Source organism: Microcaecilia unicolor, chromosome 7 (assembly GCF_901765095.1).
Source record: "Microcaecilia unicolor chromosome 7, aMicUni1.1, whole genome shotgun sequence".
NCBI classification, from domain to species: Eukaryota; Metazoa; Chordata; class Amphibia; order Gymnophiona; family Siphonopidae; genus Microcaecilia; species Microcaecilia unicolor.
This window is the reverse complement of record NC_044037.1, coordinates 124,320,651-124,339,065: the sequence shown is the minus strand read 5'-3', so window position 1 is coordinate 124,339,065 and position 18,415 is coordinate 124,320,651. Positions and strand designations below refer to the sequence as shown.

At 44.3% G+C, this 18,415-nt stretch overlaps 1 protein-coding gene across 1 annotated transcript in view; it reads right to left on the bottom strand.

Annotated features, from left to right (window-relative positions):
• Window positions 1-2,505: 2,505 nt before the first annotated feature.
• PKMYT1 (protein kinase, membrane associated tyrosine/threonine 1) overlaps window positions 2,506-18,415 on the bottom strand; it is a 226,367-nt gene continuing 210,457 nt past the window's right edge. The window contains 1 exon segment of the mRNA XM_030210271.1: window positions 2,506-3,451. Within this exon segment, the coding sequence (XP_030066131.1) occupies window positions 3,271-3,451 (181 nt within the window). The 3' untranslated portion in view covers window positions 2,506-3,270.

The window sequence follows — 18,415 nt, the reverse complement described above, 5'->3', positions numbered from 1 at the left end:
GTCTGGAGCAGTACTGAGGCACTTTGTTGTTCAAGGGAGTGGCAAAGAGATCTACCAAGGGGGTACCCCACTCTCAGAAGATCTTCCAGACTATGCTCATGTTGAATGACCACTCATGCAGTTGTATTACTATGCTTTGAAGGAGACAGATGGCAATGTTTCTTGGCCTCCGCCTGTTGCACAGCATTAGAATCTATCAACGCTGTTGAGGATGGCATCGAATCTTTACGGGTCCTTGGTGTGGGATGCAAGGATGCTTCACCCCAATGGTCACTTCTGATTCTTGATGTTGGGGCAGGCAGAGACTTCCTCAATGCCGATGCACCCCTAGTGTCCAATGCAACTCCAGGGGCCATGGGTACCAATGCCTCTGATGCCATGCCATGACTTCTCAGTGCCAAAAAAATATTTTGTACTGCTCCTCATGACACCTGATGGTTCTTCTTGACATCTGGTGACAGAGGTTACAAGAAGGAATATCATGGTTGTGCCTCAGACATGACTGGCACCAACTATGAGTGTCAGTAAGTGACAATCCTAGCTCTCTGACAGCACGTCTTAAAACCACTTGGAGTGTTCTGAGACACATCGAGGAAGATACTCAAAGCAAAATCAAATGACTCAATGGTGAAAAAGAAAGAAAAGTTCCCTAAACGGAGTGCTCAGGCCTAAGGAGGCCAAGTTTTGAAAAACAAACAAAACATAAAAGTGCCAAAAAAATTTAAGAACTACAAAAAGGTCACAGAGAACGGAAGAACTGGTCCCATGCATCATGTTCAAAAGAAGTTGTCTCAGGAAGGTAAAACGTGAGACAGGAGATTATGCCTTCACTGTTCCGCAGACGAAAACTGACTATATGGTCCCACGTGGAAGGGGTGGGAAGCCATGCATTTGCAGCCTTCTAAAGCAGTGGTTCCCAAATCTAGTCCTGGAGTCACCCCAGCCAGTCAGGTTTTAAAAATATTCACAATGAATATTTATAAGAGAGATTTGCATGTACTGCCTCCACTGCATGCAAATCTCTCTCATAAATATTCATTGTGGATATCCTGAATACCTGACTAGCTGGGGTGCCCCCAGGACCCGGTTTTGGAATCACCGTTCTAAAGGTTTTTAGAAGATGCTGAGAAGTACTCCGCACTGGAGCTCTGTCGATGAGTCACCCATTAGTGAGAATCTGTTGTCCTGCATGTCCTCGGAGAATAAATGAAATAAAATGAAGTCACCTTGTTTCTTTTTTTTTTTTCCAACTCTTGTTTATTGATACTGTGAAATAGGGTACAATTTAACTCTCTAAAATAGCAAAACCAAGTGTGACAGCAGAGACAAGTGTCTTAGCATACTAACACAGACATAACAAACAATGTCAACCCCCCTCCACCCTGACAACCAACCTTCCCACTTCAGGAATTCAAAATTCTGCTGCATGCCGTAGGAGTGAGCGAATCCCAAAATGGGGCCCATGTCATACAATACAAATCCCCTTTCTTGGAGGACAAGTCCAGGATGCCCCGACGCTCCAAAGAATACAGTTGAATCATGGACGAACGCAACTGTGCAACTGTTGGGTGCTCTGAGCGCAACCACAAATGCAAAATCACTTTTTTTGCCATAAGGATGGAACGCTGTAGGAAAGCCTTCAAACCTGCTGGAGCTCTACCATGTAGTTTGAAACAGTTAAAAAGTTGGCCCGGTATAGGGTACCAAGAAACCTTCCATATTGCAGACACCTGTAGAGACAAATCTTTCCAGAAAATGTTCACTGGTGGGTAGGACCAAAACATATGGCCCAAATGAGCACCTCCGCCATCACACTTAGGACAGTTATTATCTTGTAGAGTAGCACGGAAAGCTCTGTGTGGAGAGACATGTAGTCTAAATATAAATTTAAGTTGTAGTTCCCTCAACAAGCACTTGCTCTGATGTGAGATGTGTTCTCAATTCCGCTTTCCACTGCTTGGTCACCAGAGAGTTGTCATACTGCTTAGTGGAGTCCCTTAGATGAGAATGGAGGTATTTCAAAGGAATGCGCAATTAGGCGTCTAGACCAAGCATAGAGTTATAGCATTCCCAAATTGCGGAGGTCAGAGAATCCTTTGGTAGCAACTGAACATAATGACATATCTGTAAATAGGCAAAGTCACTTTGTTTCTTAATTAGAGCATCCATTACTACCAACTGCCCAGTTTTTATTAACCCCAAGGAAGCCAAATGCAGGGCATGAAGTGACCCACAGTGCAAGAATAGTTGATTTCTCAGTAATTCCTATCACCACTTTAATAAGCAAATAACAAGAGCGTGGCTTGTGCTTGAAGTTCCTTCAAGTTAAGTGGCCTTGCACTGCATAGCCTAGAACACATTTTCCCCAGGGGTGAAAATTTTGATTTTTAAAATTTTTGTATATTCGTATGATGCCAGTAAGAAAAACTGGATCAGATCTTGTGAAAAAAAGACTACAGAAAAGCCTTTTTTTTTTTTTTTTTTTTTTAAATCATGTAACTGCTTTATTTTGCAAAAATCTGTTTTAACCAAAGCACCTTTAAATCGTTTTGGAAAAAAGCATGTGTAATAAAATATATATAACAAACTTTTATAGTGGTAGGAAAATTGCCTGGAAATTACCCTTGGCTTGAAAGTATCTTTGTCAAGCCGCAAGAAAGCAAGAGATGCTATGGAATCAGTAGAAACAGAGAACAAGTGTAAAAATTTGCTAAGCAATTGCAAAATCTCACCATCAAATCCCAAAACAAAATCCTAGTCAAATGAATCATGAGGAAACGCTATGGGAAAAAAAATCCTTAAATTCTATTTCCCATGATAAGCAGACATCTGGGAAGTAAAAAAAAAAAAAAAGCCTACACTATTCTTGTACTGGAAATATTTGTTCTTGCTAGTAACATGCTTCTATGTCACAGACATATTCTATCCCAGAATGACCTATGCAACAGCATCTGCAGCAAGATCCTAGGTAGCATGATGCCACTGAGTGTGCACTGCTAGCTACAATAGTGTGCAGTATTATCTTCCTAAAAACAGAATATGTAGACAACTTCAGATCACTAACACTGGAATACAAGCCCTTCTCTTCTTTGAAAAATGTAACTGCTGGAATTAATCTTCCAATCCTTACACTGTTATTTCTCACACAAAAAAATGTGCATAAGCAGTCCTGGGGTTTAGTAGAAGCCTAATCCTCTTCTCAAAGCTGAAGCTGAACTCTAGGCTTTTGTGCCCAAGTTCCTGTGGGCTCTAAATACCCTCCTGCTTTCCTTAGTCTTGTTCCATTGAGACATTCTCAAACATGCTGAGCAGGTTCTTGGGTTCGAAGGCATGCTGACATTCCTCATCCACAAAGCGCAAGGAGTGGCAGATGCTATGGCTGGATGACTCATTGCTGCACAAGGACTCCTGACTGATGCGACTGATGTTGGGGCTGGCACATAAAAGTGACCTGTCAGGAGAAAGGGAAGATATAGAAGAGGCACATTATGGCTATAGCTCAGTCTTAGCAGATGATCTTGCCCTAGAATCAGATGCCACAGGAATATAGAAGCAGATGATTTACCTTCTATGGCATTGCTCTCACAACAATACAAAGAATGCTATCCTGACCTAGTCCCCCTCCCTTCCTATCACATCTCATTTCATATTCTCACTCTTCCTCTGCCACACCTACTCATTCTTCCCCAGATAAGCCCCCTCCCAGATATCTCTGCCCTTGCTGTTTTACCAATTTGTCATTTATTAGAACTACAAACACCATTCAATGTATAACCATCACCAATATACAATTAAAACCACTCTGGCCTTCCTCTATTTAATATTCTCATTCTAACACTTCTTTAATCGTGCCTTGTTCCCACATTGTCAAACTCCATCCACCTTCTCTTTGTCTTCTGTCCATCTCCATCTATTCTTCTCTACCTCATATGTCCCCTTCTCCTTGCTCCTCTTTGTACTTCTCTTTTTCTATTGTTGTTTTTTTTTTTCTTTTAGCTCTAATTGGCTCCTCTTTCTCTCTCTGCTGTCTCCCCTCAAAGTAGACCTGAGAAAGGTTAGTTCCAGCCTTCAAAAGCTAGTCAGAAATGTATTGTTAGTCTAATAAAAAGGTATGATCTTATTTTTCTAGTTTAAATTTATTAACCTTTAAAGTAAAGTAACACAGCAGCCACACTACCCTCAATTACAGAAAGTGTGTGCCTTCCTCAGCACCACAGAAACAGAATTTTTCTTACTACTTTTCTGCCTCGCTCTTCATTCCAAACAGTCAAAACCAATTGAGCCATTTCTGCTTTAGTATGTAATAGGTCATGGTAGGGCTGAAAACTGGGTGGCATGCTAAACAAATGTAACTGCAATTCTCTGACCCATTTTGCAACAGTCAGAGGATAAAGGGGAGTAGCTATGGCTGCTAGAGTTCTAACTATTCAACAAAATATTTGGCTGATATAGGACATCTTATCTCTTCACACCACTAAGCTGCATATGCACAGATTTTCATATTTTTAAAAAAGGTAGCATGTGGATACATAGCGCTGTGCTCCTAGTCTGTGGTTGTTCCTTTTCTCCAGTAAGGAAAAACAAACAGTGGATCCAACAAAAGGTCCTCTCACAATGAGTGTCTTCCTGAACAAGGTCTTTATTCACAATGGCACAAATGACCCGACACGTGACGTGTTTCGGCCGTAAGGCCTGTGTCAGGGGTCAAGTGTTGTCTGGAGTCAAATAGCCTTGTAGATTAGATGAAAAAGATGAAAAACCAACACTGGAAATACAGGTATAAAGCTGCGCTGTGCTGCTCGGTCACACGTTCAGGAAGACACTCATTGTGAGAGGACATTTTGTTGGATCCACTGTTTGTTTTTCCTTACTGGTTTTCCTGTGGAGAGCTCACCTTCTGTGAGTGTTTGTTCCTTTTCTCCCCCTGATTTACTTGTTAGGAAAGAATAATGTCAGTGGCGGGAAAGCAGCTACAGAGACCAGAAGTAAGTGAAGCTTTTGGTTTGTCCCCATGTTACCAAGTAGACCTTATGCTTGTTATGACCCAAAGAAAGTAACAGATAGAATGTATACAGGCATGATGGAAAACTCTTAGAAAGAAAGCTGGGCAAGAGAGGAACAGACATAATGGTAGTTCAACAGGGAAGACAGAAAGAACGGTGAAAAATTGAGACAAGAGAGAGGAATTTATTTATTTATTTGTCGCATTTGTATCCCACATTTTCCCACCAATTTGCAGGCTCAATGTGGCTTACATTTGCCGTAATGGCGGTTGCCATTTCTGAGTAACAGAATTACAAATGGTATTGGGTTAAGGTGCATACATACATGGTAACATACATGGAACAGATCATGGTATATATATATATATACAGTGGGGGAAATAAGTATTTGATCCCTTGCTGATTTTGTAAGTTTGCCCACTGACAAAGACATGAGCAGCCCATAATTGAAGGGTAGGTTATTGGTAACAGTGAGAGATAGCACATCACAAATTAAATCCGGAAAATCACATTGTGGAAAGTATATGAATTTATTTGCATTCTGCAGAGGGAAATAAGTATTTGATCCCCCACCAACCAGTAAGAGATCTGGCCCCTACAGACCAGGTAGATGCTCCAAATCAACTCGTTACCTGCATGACAGACAGCTGTCGGCAATGGTCACCTGTATGAAAGACACCTGTCCACAGACTCAGTGAATCAGTCAGACTCTAACCTCTACAAAATGGCCAAGAGCAAGGAGCTGTCTAAGGATGTCAGGGACAAGATCATACACCTGCACAAGGCTGGAATGGGCTACAAAACCATCAGTAAGACGCTGGGCGAGAAGGAGACAACTGTTGGTGCCATAGTAAGAAAATGGAAGAAGTACAAAATGACTGTCAATCGACAAAGATCTGGGGCTCCACGCAAAATCTCACCTCGTGGGGTATCCTTGATCATGAGGAAGGTTAGAAATCAGCCTACAACTACAAGGGGGGAACTTGTCAATGATCTCAAGGCAGCTGGGACCACTGTCACCACGAAAACCATTGGTAACACATTACGACATAACGGATTGCAATCCTGCAGTGCCCGCAAGGTCCCCCTGCTCCGGAAGGCACATGTGACGGCCCTGTCTGAAGTTTGCCAGTGAACACCTGGATGATGCCGAGAGTGATTGGGAGAAGGTGCTGTGGTCAGATGAGACAAAAATTGAGCTCTTTGGCATGAACTCAACTCGCCGTGTTTGGAGGAAGAGAAATGCTGCCTATGACCCAAAGAACACCGTCCCCACTGTCAAGCATGGAGGTGGAAATGTTATGTTTTGGGGGTGTTTCTCTGCTAAGGGCACAGGACTACTTCACCGCATCAATGGGAGAATGGATGGGGCCATGTACCGTACAATTCTGAGTGACAACCTCCTTCCCTCCGCCAGGGCCTTAAAAATGGGTCGTGGCTGGGTCTTCCAGCACGACAATGACCCAAAACATACAGCCAAGGCAACAAAGGAGTGGCTCAGGAAGAAGCACATTAGGGTCATGGAGTGGCCTAGCCAGTCACCAGACCTTAATCCCATTGAAAACTTATGGAGGGAGCTGAAGCTGCGAGTTGCCAAGCGACAGCCCAGAACTCTTAATGATTTAGAGATGATCTGCAAAGAGGAGTGGACCAAAATTCCTCCTGACATGTGTGCAAACCTCATCATCAACTACAGAAGACGTCTGACCGCTGTGCTTGCCAACAAGGGTTTTGCCACCAAGTATTAGGTCTTGTTTGCCAGAGGGATCAAATACTTATTTCCCTCTGTAGAATGCAAATAAATTCATATACTTTCCACAATGTGATTTTCCGGATTTAATTTGTGATGTGCTATCTCTCACTGTTACCAATAACCTACCCTTCAATTATGGGCTGCTCATGTCTTTGTCAGTGGGCAAACTTACAAAATCAGCAAGGGATCAAATACTTATTTCCCCCACTGTATATACCATGTGCATACATACATGGTAAAGAAGAATACATTATGGTATTGCATGAAGGTTCCTGAGTAATAATTGGATTATAACACACATTAGGTCATCGACTATGGAGAGACCATATTCGACATACGGATTGAAGTGGTAGTGCTTGTTCACTAATAGCAAAGAGGTTAATCAGTCAAATGATAAGATTTTGGTTGTGTCTAGGTCGTGTATAGTCTTATTATTTAGTATTTAAGATGGATGTTTATGGTATGCCTTCTTGAACAGATCTGTTTTCAGTAGCCTTCGGAAGATAGTTAGGTCTTGCGTTGTTTTTATGGCCTTCGGTAGTGCGTTCCATAGCTGGGTGCAGATGTATGAGAAACTTGTCGCGTATGTGGATTTATATTTTAGCCCTTTGCAGTTAGGGTGTGGAGATTGAGGAATGTGCGTGCTGATCTTTTTGCGTTCCTAGTAGGCAAGTCTATAAGGTCTGACATATAGGTCGGGGCTTCCCCATGAACCAGGGTACAAAGTTTGAACGCAATTCATTCTTTTAGTGGGAGCCAGTGTAGTTTTTCTCTTAGGGGTTTGGCGCTTTCGTATTTCGCTTTCCCAAATATTAGTCTGGCTGCTGTGTTTTGAGCGGCTTGAAGCTTCTTAATGATTTGTTCTTTGCATCCTGCATAAATGGCATTGCAGTAGTCTAGATGGCTTAGCACCATTGATTGTACTAGGCTGTGGAATACTTCCCTTGGGAAGAAAGGTTAGATCCTTTTAAGTTTCCACATTGAGTAGAACATTTTCTTTGCTGTATTTTTCGCATGATCTTCGAGTGTGAGATTTCGGTTAATTGTGACTCCCAGAATTTTCAAGCTGTCTGAGACCGGAAGGGTGTAGTCTGGGGTATTTATGGTATTGGGTTTGTTTGTTTGTTTGTTTTTTGTTACATTTGTACCCCGCGCTTTCCCACTCATGGCAGGCTCAATGCGGCTTAGGTACTTATTTGTACCTGGGGCAATGGAGGGTTAAGTGACTTGCCCAGAGTCACAAGGAGCTGCCTGTGCCTGAAGTGGGAATTGAACTCAGTTCCCCAGGACCAGAGTCTACCACCCTAACCACTAGGCCAGGATGAGACATTGTGTTTTTTCTGCGTTTAGCTTTAGTTGGAATGCGTCCGCCCATGAGTTCATTATTTGGAGGCTGTGTGTGATTTCATTTGTGATTTCGGTTATATCTTGTTTGAACGGGATGTATATTGTGACATTGTCTGCATAGATGTACGGATTGAGTCCTTGGTTGGATAGCGATTTGGCTAATGGTGTCATCATTAAGTTAAAAAGAGTTGGAGTGGTGATCCTTGTGGTACTCCGTATTCAGGTTTCCATGGTGTTGACGTTTTTGAGTTTGATATCACTTGATAGGTTCTTGCTGTTAAGAAGCCTTCGAACCATCTAAGTATGTTTCCTCCAATCCCGAAGTAGTCCAGGATGTTCGAGAGTATTTGGTGGCTGACCATGTCGAACGCGCTGGACATGTCAAATTGTAGGAAAAGCACATTGTTTCCAGTTGCAATTAATTGCTTAAATTTGGTTATGAGAGTGGTTAGAACTGTTTCAGTGCTATGGCTGGATCGGAATCCTGACTGTGATTCATGTAGTATAGTGAATTTGTTTAGGTAGTTGGTAAGTTGTTTGGTTACCATACTTTCCATTAGTTTGACTACCAGGGGGATTGATGCTACTGGTCGATAGTTGGTTGTGTCGTTTAATTTTTTCTTTAAGTCTTTGGGTATAGGGGTAAGAATTATATTTCCTTTGTCCTTGGGGAACAGTCCATGTTGCGACATGTAGTTCATGTGTGATGTGAGGTCTGTTATGAAGCGTTGGGGGGTGAGCCTTATTAGGTTGCTGGGACAAATATCCAATTTGGAGTGGGTTTTGCAGAATTTGTTGATTGCTTGAGTGATGGTTTCTTCGGTTAACAGATCGACGTTAGTCCAGGTTCGATCTGCTGGGTATTCACCGGGAGTTGGGTCCAAGCATTCCATGAATTTTTCATGATCAGTGGTATAGTGTGGTAACGTGGATCGTAGTTTTATATAGTTTGGGAACTTAATATACCACATGCCATGCTGGATCAGACAAATGGTCCATCAAGCTCAGTATCCCATTCCCAACAGTGGCCAATCCAGATCACCTGGAAATACCCTTTCCACTTGCTCATTCCCAGACACAAGAAATGAGAATCCCAACACTCAATTTAATTAACCTGTTCTCCAGAAACTTGTCCAAACCTTTTTTTTTTTTTTAAATCCAGCTATGCCATTCATCTTTACCACATTCTCAGGCAACAAACTCCACAGCTTACCTTGTGCATTGACTAACATAGGAAAATTATTTTACTGCACAAATATGTACTGAGGGATTCACAAACCTCATTACCAGCAGCCTGTGAATCTCATGGTGATAAAGTAAACTTTAGATCAAAGGACTGATACCAGAGTTCCATCTGCCTTCATTACAGAACTCGCTTCGGTAGCCCTAAAAAACCATTTTTTCCAATTTGATGGGAAGTTGTTTACACAAAAAATGGGGGTAGCAATGGGGGGTCACAATAGCCCCTTCTGTAGCTAATCTGTTTGTAGCCAAGTTTGAAGAGCTCCATGTATATCCATCCCCCTGGTTTGAAAATGTGAGAATATGGGTTAGATATAACAGATGACATTTTCTGTCTCTAAACAGGCACCTTATATCAACTGGAAGGGTTTGTGTCTTACTTGAATACATGTCATCCAACACTGCGATTTACTATGCAACAGGACGCAGAACGCATTTCGTTTTTGGATGTGAAAATTCTAAAAGCAGACGGCAAATTGACCACCACTATCTTTCGGAAGGAAACTGATAAAAATACTTTTTTAGACTACACAAGTTGTCACCCAAAGAGGCTAAAGGATAGTCTACCATTTTCACAGTTTCTCAGGTATAGACGCATTTGCACAGATGAACATGAATTTAAGATAAGATCAAAAGAATTGAAAACTAGACTGAGGGATAGAGGATACCCAACCCATATTGTGCACAGAGCCTATAGATGGGCGAAATATAACAATCGCGAATATCTCTTGTTACCAAAACAAGATGAAGGAATGAATGAGGAAGGGATAATTACATGTGTTCTGCGATATTCAAATGCAGCCTCGCAGATTTCAAGCATGATAAAGAAAAACTGGCATATTATACAGATGATACCCGGGGGATCACGTGATGCACGGCTAGAAGGTGGCTGTCGTCGTGCAGAGCTCCCTCCTTGCCTGAGCTATTACAGCGGTAAAACACGTCGGCGAAATCGGTGATTCACCCGGAATACAGGGGAGACACCAAGCTAACATTGGCGTTGACGGAACGCGAACAAAAAAGGCGGATGGCAGCGAAATCGGGGAAGGAGGAGGGGACGAGAAGCCGGATCCTCGAGTCCAAGATGGCGGACGCAAGGAGCGGGAGTCCTCCGACGGTGAGCTCCGCGTGGGCTGCAGAGGTAGCAGCAGAGGTATCCTTGATGCTGGAGGCTTCCGTAGATTTAAAGCTGCAACGGATTACAGAACAACTGCAGGGGATAGATGATAAGTTGAGCGGCATTCAGACGGAGTTTGCTCAGTACAAGCAGCGGCTATCAGATGTAGAAGACTTTGTGCAGCGGCAGGAACACTCAGATAAAACCCTGAAACAAAAAGTGGAACGCCTAGAGGCTAAACTGGAAGATCTCGAAAATAGAGCGCGGAGGAGCAATATCAGGATGATAGGTCTTCCGGAAACTATCAAAGAAGCTGACCTGAGATCTGTCCTGGAATCCTGGCTTCCTACCGCACTTCAATTGACATTGGTAACGGGTCCGCTGCGAGTGGAACGCGCCCACAGGCTGGGTCCCCTGAGAAAAGAGGATCAGAGGCCCAGAGTGGTGATATTTAAAGTGCTTAATTTTGCACACAAACAGGAGATATTTCGTGCGCTCAGGAAAGTGGAGCAGCTGAAATATGAGAACTCTGTGGTGCGTTGTTTTCAAGATTATTCCACGGCGGTGTCTCAGCAGCGGAGGGCATATCGAGATGTATGCCAACTGTTGTTCACGAAAAAGATTCAATTCGCCCTACTTTATCCTGCCCGGCTGAAGGTTTGGTATAGAGGGTCCCAACAGTTCTTCAACACGGTGGAGGAGGCGTTGAAGTTTGCGCAGCAGGCTGTGAGGGCTGAGGGACCAGCATGAGCGACACGGTCGGTAGACAAAAACTTTTGAAATCTAACGGGACTGCATGATTTTGCTGCCTGATGTTTGTCTGGAGCTTGGCGTTCCTAAGAACGTACTTGAAGAGACCTTGTTGCACTATGCGATATAATGTGATGCTATTTGTATTGTTTTTCGGGGCCTTCAAGATGGGGACTTGATAAATGATTGTTTTGTTCTATTAAACAGTTGGGGTTTCTATAGGTAGTCAGAGGATAATTCTGTGGTGAGGGAGAAGCCGAGGGATTAAGGCATGAGTACATGAGCCATATATGGGTTGGATGATAATGGGGACATGGGAAGTGTGACTGACAATGGGGTATACATAGGTAAGGGGGGAGCTTGCGTGATTGGGCTTCTTTTTTAGGAGCCATGAAGGGTCATACAGGGGATAGATGAGGGGTTGGGGGGGGGGTGGGAGGGGTTGTGGAGATATCTGGGAGGAACAGGGAGGAATAGTACTTGGAATGGATTGTTAAGGGGGGAGGGCCTAAGGGCTGGGGGGCCTTCTCTCTTGTTTTTTGGTGAAACTAACATTGTTATTCAAATGCATGATTACTGGACTTATGAGTTCACTTAAAATAGTTTCGTGCAATGTGGGGGGGGGGGGGGGGGGGTTTCCTCCCCTATTAAACGAACTAAAGTTTTACAGGAGTTACAGAGACAGAGGGCCGATGTGGCCTTGCTCCAGGAGACACATCTCTCCTCTGGAGAACATGCTAAATTTAAAAGAGGGTGGGTGGGGTCTTTAGTGGAAGCCCCGGCGGTGGGTCGGAAGGCAGGGGTGCTGATTCTCTTTCGGAAAAGCATCCCGCTTCGGATCAGCTCCGTCTGGGCCGACCCGGAGGGTAGATGGGTTTTGACTAAGGTGGAGATTGATGGCCGCCCTTTGGTCTTTTGCAATGTCTATGCCCCTAATGTGTTTAATGGTAAATTTTTTCAGGATCTGATTAAGAGGCTGTCTCCGCATGCAGAAGGGGAGTTGATTGTGGGTGGAGACTTCAACCTGGTATGTGATCCTCTCATGGATCGTTCCACCCCAGGTTGCCAGAGTCCGGGGGGGAGTCGTAAAGCGCTGTCCTCCCTATGTAAAGCCCTGGCACTAGTAGATGTATGGCGGATGTTACATTCGTCTGAGAGGGACTACACCCATCTTTCAAGGGCACATGGTTCTCAGTCCCGCCTGGATTATTTGTTTGTCTCACATTCCTTATTCTCTCAGGTACAAAAGGCGGAGATTGGTCCATACGCAGTCTCTGACCACGCTTTGATATGGTTGACGCTGACGGGTCGGTTGAAGGGCCGGGGTAATTGGATGTGGAGATACCCCTTGGAGCTGGTAAGAGACCCGAGATTTCATAAACACCTGTTAGATAGATGGGAGGATTATGTTTATCACAATGGAGCTCATGCAGATCAGCCGGCCCTGTTCTGGGAAACAGCAAAGGTTGTGTTACGAGGAGATATTATTTCCTACTCAACACATAAGAGGAGAATGAGGGATAGGGAAATTGTTCGTCTAGGAGGCTTGGTCCAGAGGCTGCGGAGAGCATACGGGCACTCGCCTACGGTTGCAAGTAGAGTGGCGCTGTTGGAGGCGCAGAAAGAACTGAATGAGCTATTGCATCAACGGGCGACCAAGACTCAGCTCTATTATAAATATCGTCTGTTTCAATATGGTAATAGGGCGGGAAGCATGTTGGCTAGGATGGTTCGTAGGAAGGGGGGGGTTAATCGGGTTTCACAGTTAAAGGCCAGGGATGGGAGGATGATGAGAGAAGCTGGGGATATTGCGGACACTTTTGGTAAGTTTTATGAGGCGTTATATGCCTCGGATCAGGATGTAGTGTTAGACAGTACTCTGTATTTAGACAACTTGGTTTTACCTAGCCTCTCTGATCGGCAGAGGGAGTGTTTGAATGCACCATTGACTGAGGGGGAACTGATGTTGGCTTTACAACAGAGTGCTTCTCACAAAGCTCCTGGACCTGATGGTTATAGAGTAGAATTTTATAAGCAGTTTTTTGATCAGGTTCAGGGGCCTTTATTGACTTTGTTCAACTCAATGGTGTCCACGCAGGCGCTCCCTGGTACATTTCAGGAGGCTCAAATTGTTGTGATACCTAAAGAGGGGAAGAGCGTGGTGGACCCTGAATCTTACAGACCCATTTCTCTAATCAACGTGGACGCGAAATTATATGCTAAAATCTTAGCCAATCGATTAGCCTTAGTCTTACCACCCCTGGTTGAGGAGTCCCAGGTGGGTTTTGTGAGGGGGAGGACGGCAGTGAAAAATGTTCGATCTCTATTGACCTCTCTGGAAGTTGTAGCCCGGAAACGCCTACCGTCGCTTTTAGTTAGTTTTGACGCGGAAAAGGCGTTTGACCGGGTCAGTTGGTCGTATTTGTTTGCTGTTTTATGCTCTTACGGTTTTGAGGGTTTTTTTTCTAGAGGCTATCAAGGTTTTATACTCGGAGCCGAAGGCCTATGTGTGGGTAAATGGAGAACGTTCGAGATCCTTCCGGATTTATAGAGGGACGAGGCAGGGGTGTCCCTTGTCTCCTTCTTTTGTTCATTCTATCCTTGGATCCTCTTCTCCGTGAAATGATACAGCACCCGGAGATTAAGGGTGTACAGATAGGAGATTCCGAGTTCTTGCTCTCTGCTTTCGCAGACGACTTGCTTGTACATCTTACAGAGCCGCGCTCTTCTCTACCGGCTCTCTTGGAACTATTTACGGAGTTTGGAGATTTTGCGGGGTTCCGTCTCAATTACAGTAAATCATTGGCATTGGAGGACCTAAGGCAGACGTGGGGCGAGGAATTCCCTCTTCGATGGGCGCCGGGATCTTTTAAATATCTCGGCCTACATATCTCGATGAAAGTCTCAGAATTGTATAGCCTGAATGTTTCTAGATTGTTGAGAGCCACAACGGAGAGACTGCGTGCTTGGCAGTCTTTGCCACTATCTCTTAGTGGGCGGATTCAGTTATTCAGAATGGTGGAGTTCCCTAGGTGGTTATACCTATTACATATGCTGCCCCTTTATTTGAAAACAAGGGATTTGACTCTGTTGACAAAGGTGATTAGGCGTTTCTGTTGGGGAGGTAGGAAGGCAAAATTACCGTTGCACATGCTGCAAGGGACATGGAGAGAAGGAGGCCTGGGGCTCCTGGATTTGAGGAGGTATAATTGGGCTTGTCTCCTGCGTTATCTTGGCGATTGGTTTTTGGCGCGAGATGATTACACTTGGAGGAGGTTGGAAAGCCAATACTATGCGCCGTGTCATTTTCACTTTCTTTTGCAGGCTCCCAGCAAGTCACTTCCTCCTGATTTGCGTTCCAGTATACTAGTACTCCCTCTACGGACGCTTTGGAGAGATATGATGCGGATGTTTGGCCTGAGTCGGTGCACCTCAGATCTTCTTCCTATTCAAGGTAACTTGCTGTTTCGGCCGGGTTTGGAGAATGCAGTTTTTCGGATCTGGGCGCGACATGGGATAACTCGGTTGGAGCATGTGTTGAACCGGCAAGGTTACATGTTGAATCTGGGAGCACTGGGGCTAGGATATGATATGGGAGGTGCTTTTGCCCATGCCCAGTTAAAACACTATGTGGATTCATTGGAGACAGAGGCCCTGGGCTCTGGGCACTGTCGTCTTTTGAGGCAGTTTTTCCATTCGGTACAGAGTGAACGTCTTTCTATTTCTGGGTTGCACAAAGTGTTAGGGAAGTTTTTGACGCCCAAGGATCGGGAGTATATTCGACAGAGGTGGGCAGGAGATTTGGAGAGACCACATATTACTTTAGATTTCGATGTTTTGATGGCCAGGATACAGAGTTTGGCGGGGAGTGCAGGGCTTAGAGAGTGCCAATATCGCATTCTTCATAGGGCCTATTTAACGAAGGCTCAGATATTCAAGATGGGGGGAATTTCTATGCCCTTATGTGGGAAATGTGGGAGGGCTCCGGGATCTCTTTTTCATTGTTTGTGGAGCTGCTATAAAGTGAGACATTTTTGGGACTCCATTGCTCAATATCTGGCGGATCTTTTGGACTCGAGAATCATGTGCTCTCCGATGGGAATTTTGTTAGACAAATATGAAGCTTTTCTTTTACAGGGGGGCTCGGCCCGTCAATTGGTTCGGAAGGCCTTTTTGATTGGTAAGAGGCTAATAATGAGCCAGTGGGTGGCGGAGACCCCTCCGGACTTCTGGCATTGGCGCAACAAGCTACATGAGTTTATGTTGTTTGAGAGGAGAGGTGTGGGCAGCTCCCCTGGGCGGCTGAGGCGGTTCTTGGATGTTTGGGGGCCATATATTCACAGCCTGTCTCCTAAGGGGCGGAGTTTAGTGGTGAACTCGCTTTAAATATATATTGAAGTCAGACCATCCTTTGTGGTAAGAAGTTGGAAGTCTGGATATCTCTCAACAAGGGGAGGGGGGTAGGTGGGGGGGGGGGGGGGAGGGAAGGATTTCACTGTTTTGTTTTACTGTTCTAATTTTTGGTAACATTCTGTTCCTTACTAAATTTTGAGAGTGGTGGAAGTTTGATATGGGTTGGGGGAACATATGAGTTCAAAGTAGACTGTTTTAGAATGCTGGCAGGGGGGAGGGGGGTGTTATACTAAAACATCGATGATAATTGTTATCTGTATAATATCATCAATAAGAACTGTTCAAACATGAATATAAAGCATAGTTGGGGGGGGGGGGGGGGGTAAAAATGTTAAAAGTTTGATGACTGTAAGCAGTGGTGTATATTTGTTGTGTTACTACCGTGAGTGTTGCAATATTGTACTGAAATCGTTGTGCTGAGGTGGATTTGTAATTTTTGATTCATCAATAAAAAACCGTTGAAACATACAGATGATACCCGGGCTTGAATAGTTAAAAATGAGGGTAGCCTTTACTAGAGGTCAGAACCTAAAAGAGATTATAGCACCTGCTATCTTCAAGAGAACCATTATAGATGTATCTGGTGAATACAGGAAATGTGGAGGATGTAGTGTGTGTAACAACATGCTGGAAGTGAAAGAATTCATTGACCCACAATCGGGGAAAATTTACAAGCTTCACCATAAAACCTCATGTGAATCAGACTGGGTTGTCTATGCGATTGTCTGCCCATGTAAAAAAGTTTACATTGGGCAAACCTCACGTAAGTTGTCTACGAGGCTCATAGAGCACAGAAGCAATATCCATCTGAATAAAATCACAGCGCCACTTGCTGCACATTGCGATGCAAATAGACACCCATTTGAATCTTTAAAATAAGTGGTACTATAGAAGATGATATGGAATACCAGGGGAGGTGATAAGAAGTTAGCGCTATTACAACAAGAGCAACAATGGATATATCATCTTAGAACAACCCAGCCTTAGGGACTCAATATTAGAGTTGAATGGCATCAATTCTTCTGAACCAATGGGGTTCATAATGGGCGGTCCCCTTGATATGTCAGTTCAAGTAGGGGAGGAGCCTGTACGACGGCATGTGAGGTCAGAAGCTTTTTAATCACACGCCATCTTGTGTGTCCCGATGGATGCAAGAGTACAGATCCAGCTAAGCAAGTAATAGACTGCCAAGATGGAAGTAGTAATGTGGTTATGTCGATAAGACTTTGTGATAAGACTGACTTTTGTTCCTTTATAGATACCAGCTGGAGTCCGCGGTACCCTGAAGTAGGGCCGTTGGTAGTTGGTAGAGTTTCAACGTACAACTGGATGGCTGGAAAGCTAAGTTTCTTTATAAATTCATTTAGAAATAAAGAAAAAAAATAATAAAAATAGGAGGTTTTTATGCCACTGATGAGTCCGTGGGCCTCCCTAAAGTTGATTAACATTAACAAAGGAGTATCCCAGCGGTTACTTGAGGCTTTTCCTCCATTAAAGAACATGTCACATTGATATATGTAGATATCTCATATTTGATTGGTCGTTTAAACAGAAGTGATATTCTACAAGCTTCATTATGATATCATTATGATATCTAGATTTAACTCTTCATTATTAACCAGGAAGACTCTCAGCAGGTCCTGGGGTGGGATGGGAAGTTTTCAAAAGGGGATCAGGCATAGATAAGAATATATGAAATGGAACATAGGAAAGCAAAATATGGGCATATGCGGAAGATGTCATGTGGTTAGAAAGACTGACCAATTTTCAGGTGTTATCTGGTTACGTGGAGGGGCATAATCGAAAGGGATGCCCAAGTTTTGCTGAGGACGTCCTCGCAAAATGTCCCGATGGAGGGGTGGGGAAATCCGTATTATCGAAACAAGATGGATGTCCATCTTTTGTTTTGATAATGTGGTCGGGGATGCCCAAATCTTGACATTTAGGTTGTCCCTAGACTTGGTCGTTTCTGATTTTCGGCGATAATGGAAACTAAGGACGACCATCTCAGAAACGACCAAATGCAAGCCCTCTGGGTCATGGGAGAAGCCAGCATTTGTAGTGCACTGGTCCTCCTGACATGCCAGGACACCAACCGGGGGCACTGCAGTGGACTTCATAAATTGCTCCTAGGTACATAGCTCCCTTACCTTGTGTGCTGAGCCCCCCAACCCCCCCCCCCCCCCAAAAAAAAAAAACCACTACCCACAACTGTACACCACTACCATAGCCCTTACGGGTGAAGGGGGGCACCTAGATGTGGGTACATGGGTTGGTGGTGGGTTTTGGAGGGCTCATATTTACCACCACAAGTGTAACAGGTAGGGGGGATAGGCCTAGGTCCGCCTGCCTGAAGTGCACTGCACCCACTAAAACTGCTCCAGGGACCTGCATACTGCTGTGATGGACCTGAGTATGACATTTGAGGCTGGCACAAAATATTTTTAAAGATGTTTTTTGAGGGTGGGAGGGGGTTAGTGACCACTGGGGGAGTAAGGGGAGGTCATCCCCGATTTTCTCCGGTGGTCATCTGGTCAGTTCGGGCACATTTTTGTGGCTTGGTAGTAAGAAAAACAGGATCAGGTAAAGTCGTCCAAGTGCTCATCAGGGACGCCCTTTTTTCCATTATGGGTCGAGGACGCCCATGTGTTAGGCAGCCCAAGTCCCACCTTCGCTACGCCTCCAACACGCCCTCATGAACTCTGGTCATCCCCATGACGGAAAACAGTTGGGGACGCCCAAAATCGGCTTTCGATTATGCCAATTTGGGCAACCCTGTGAGGAGGACAC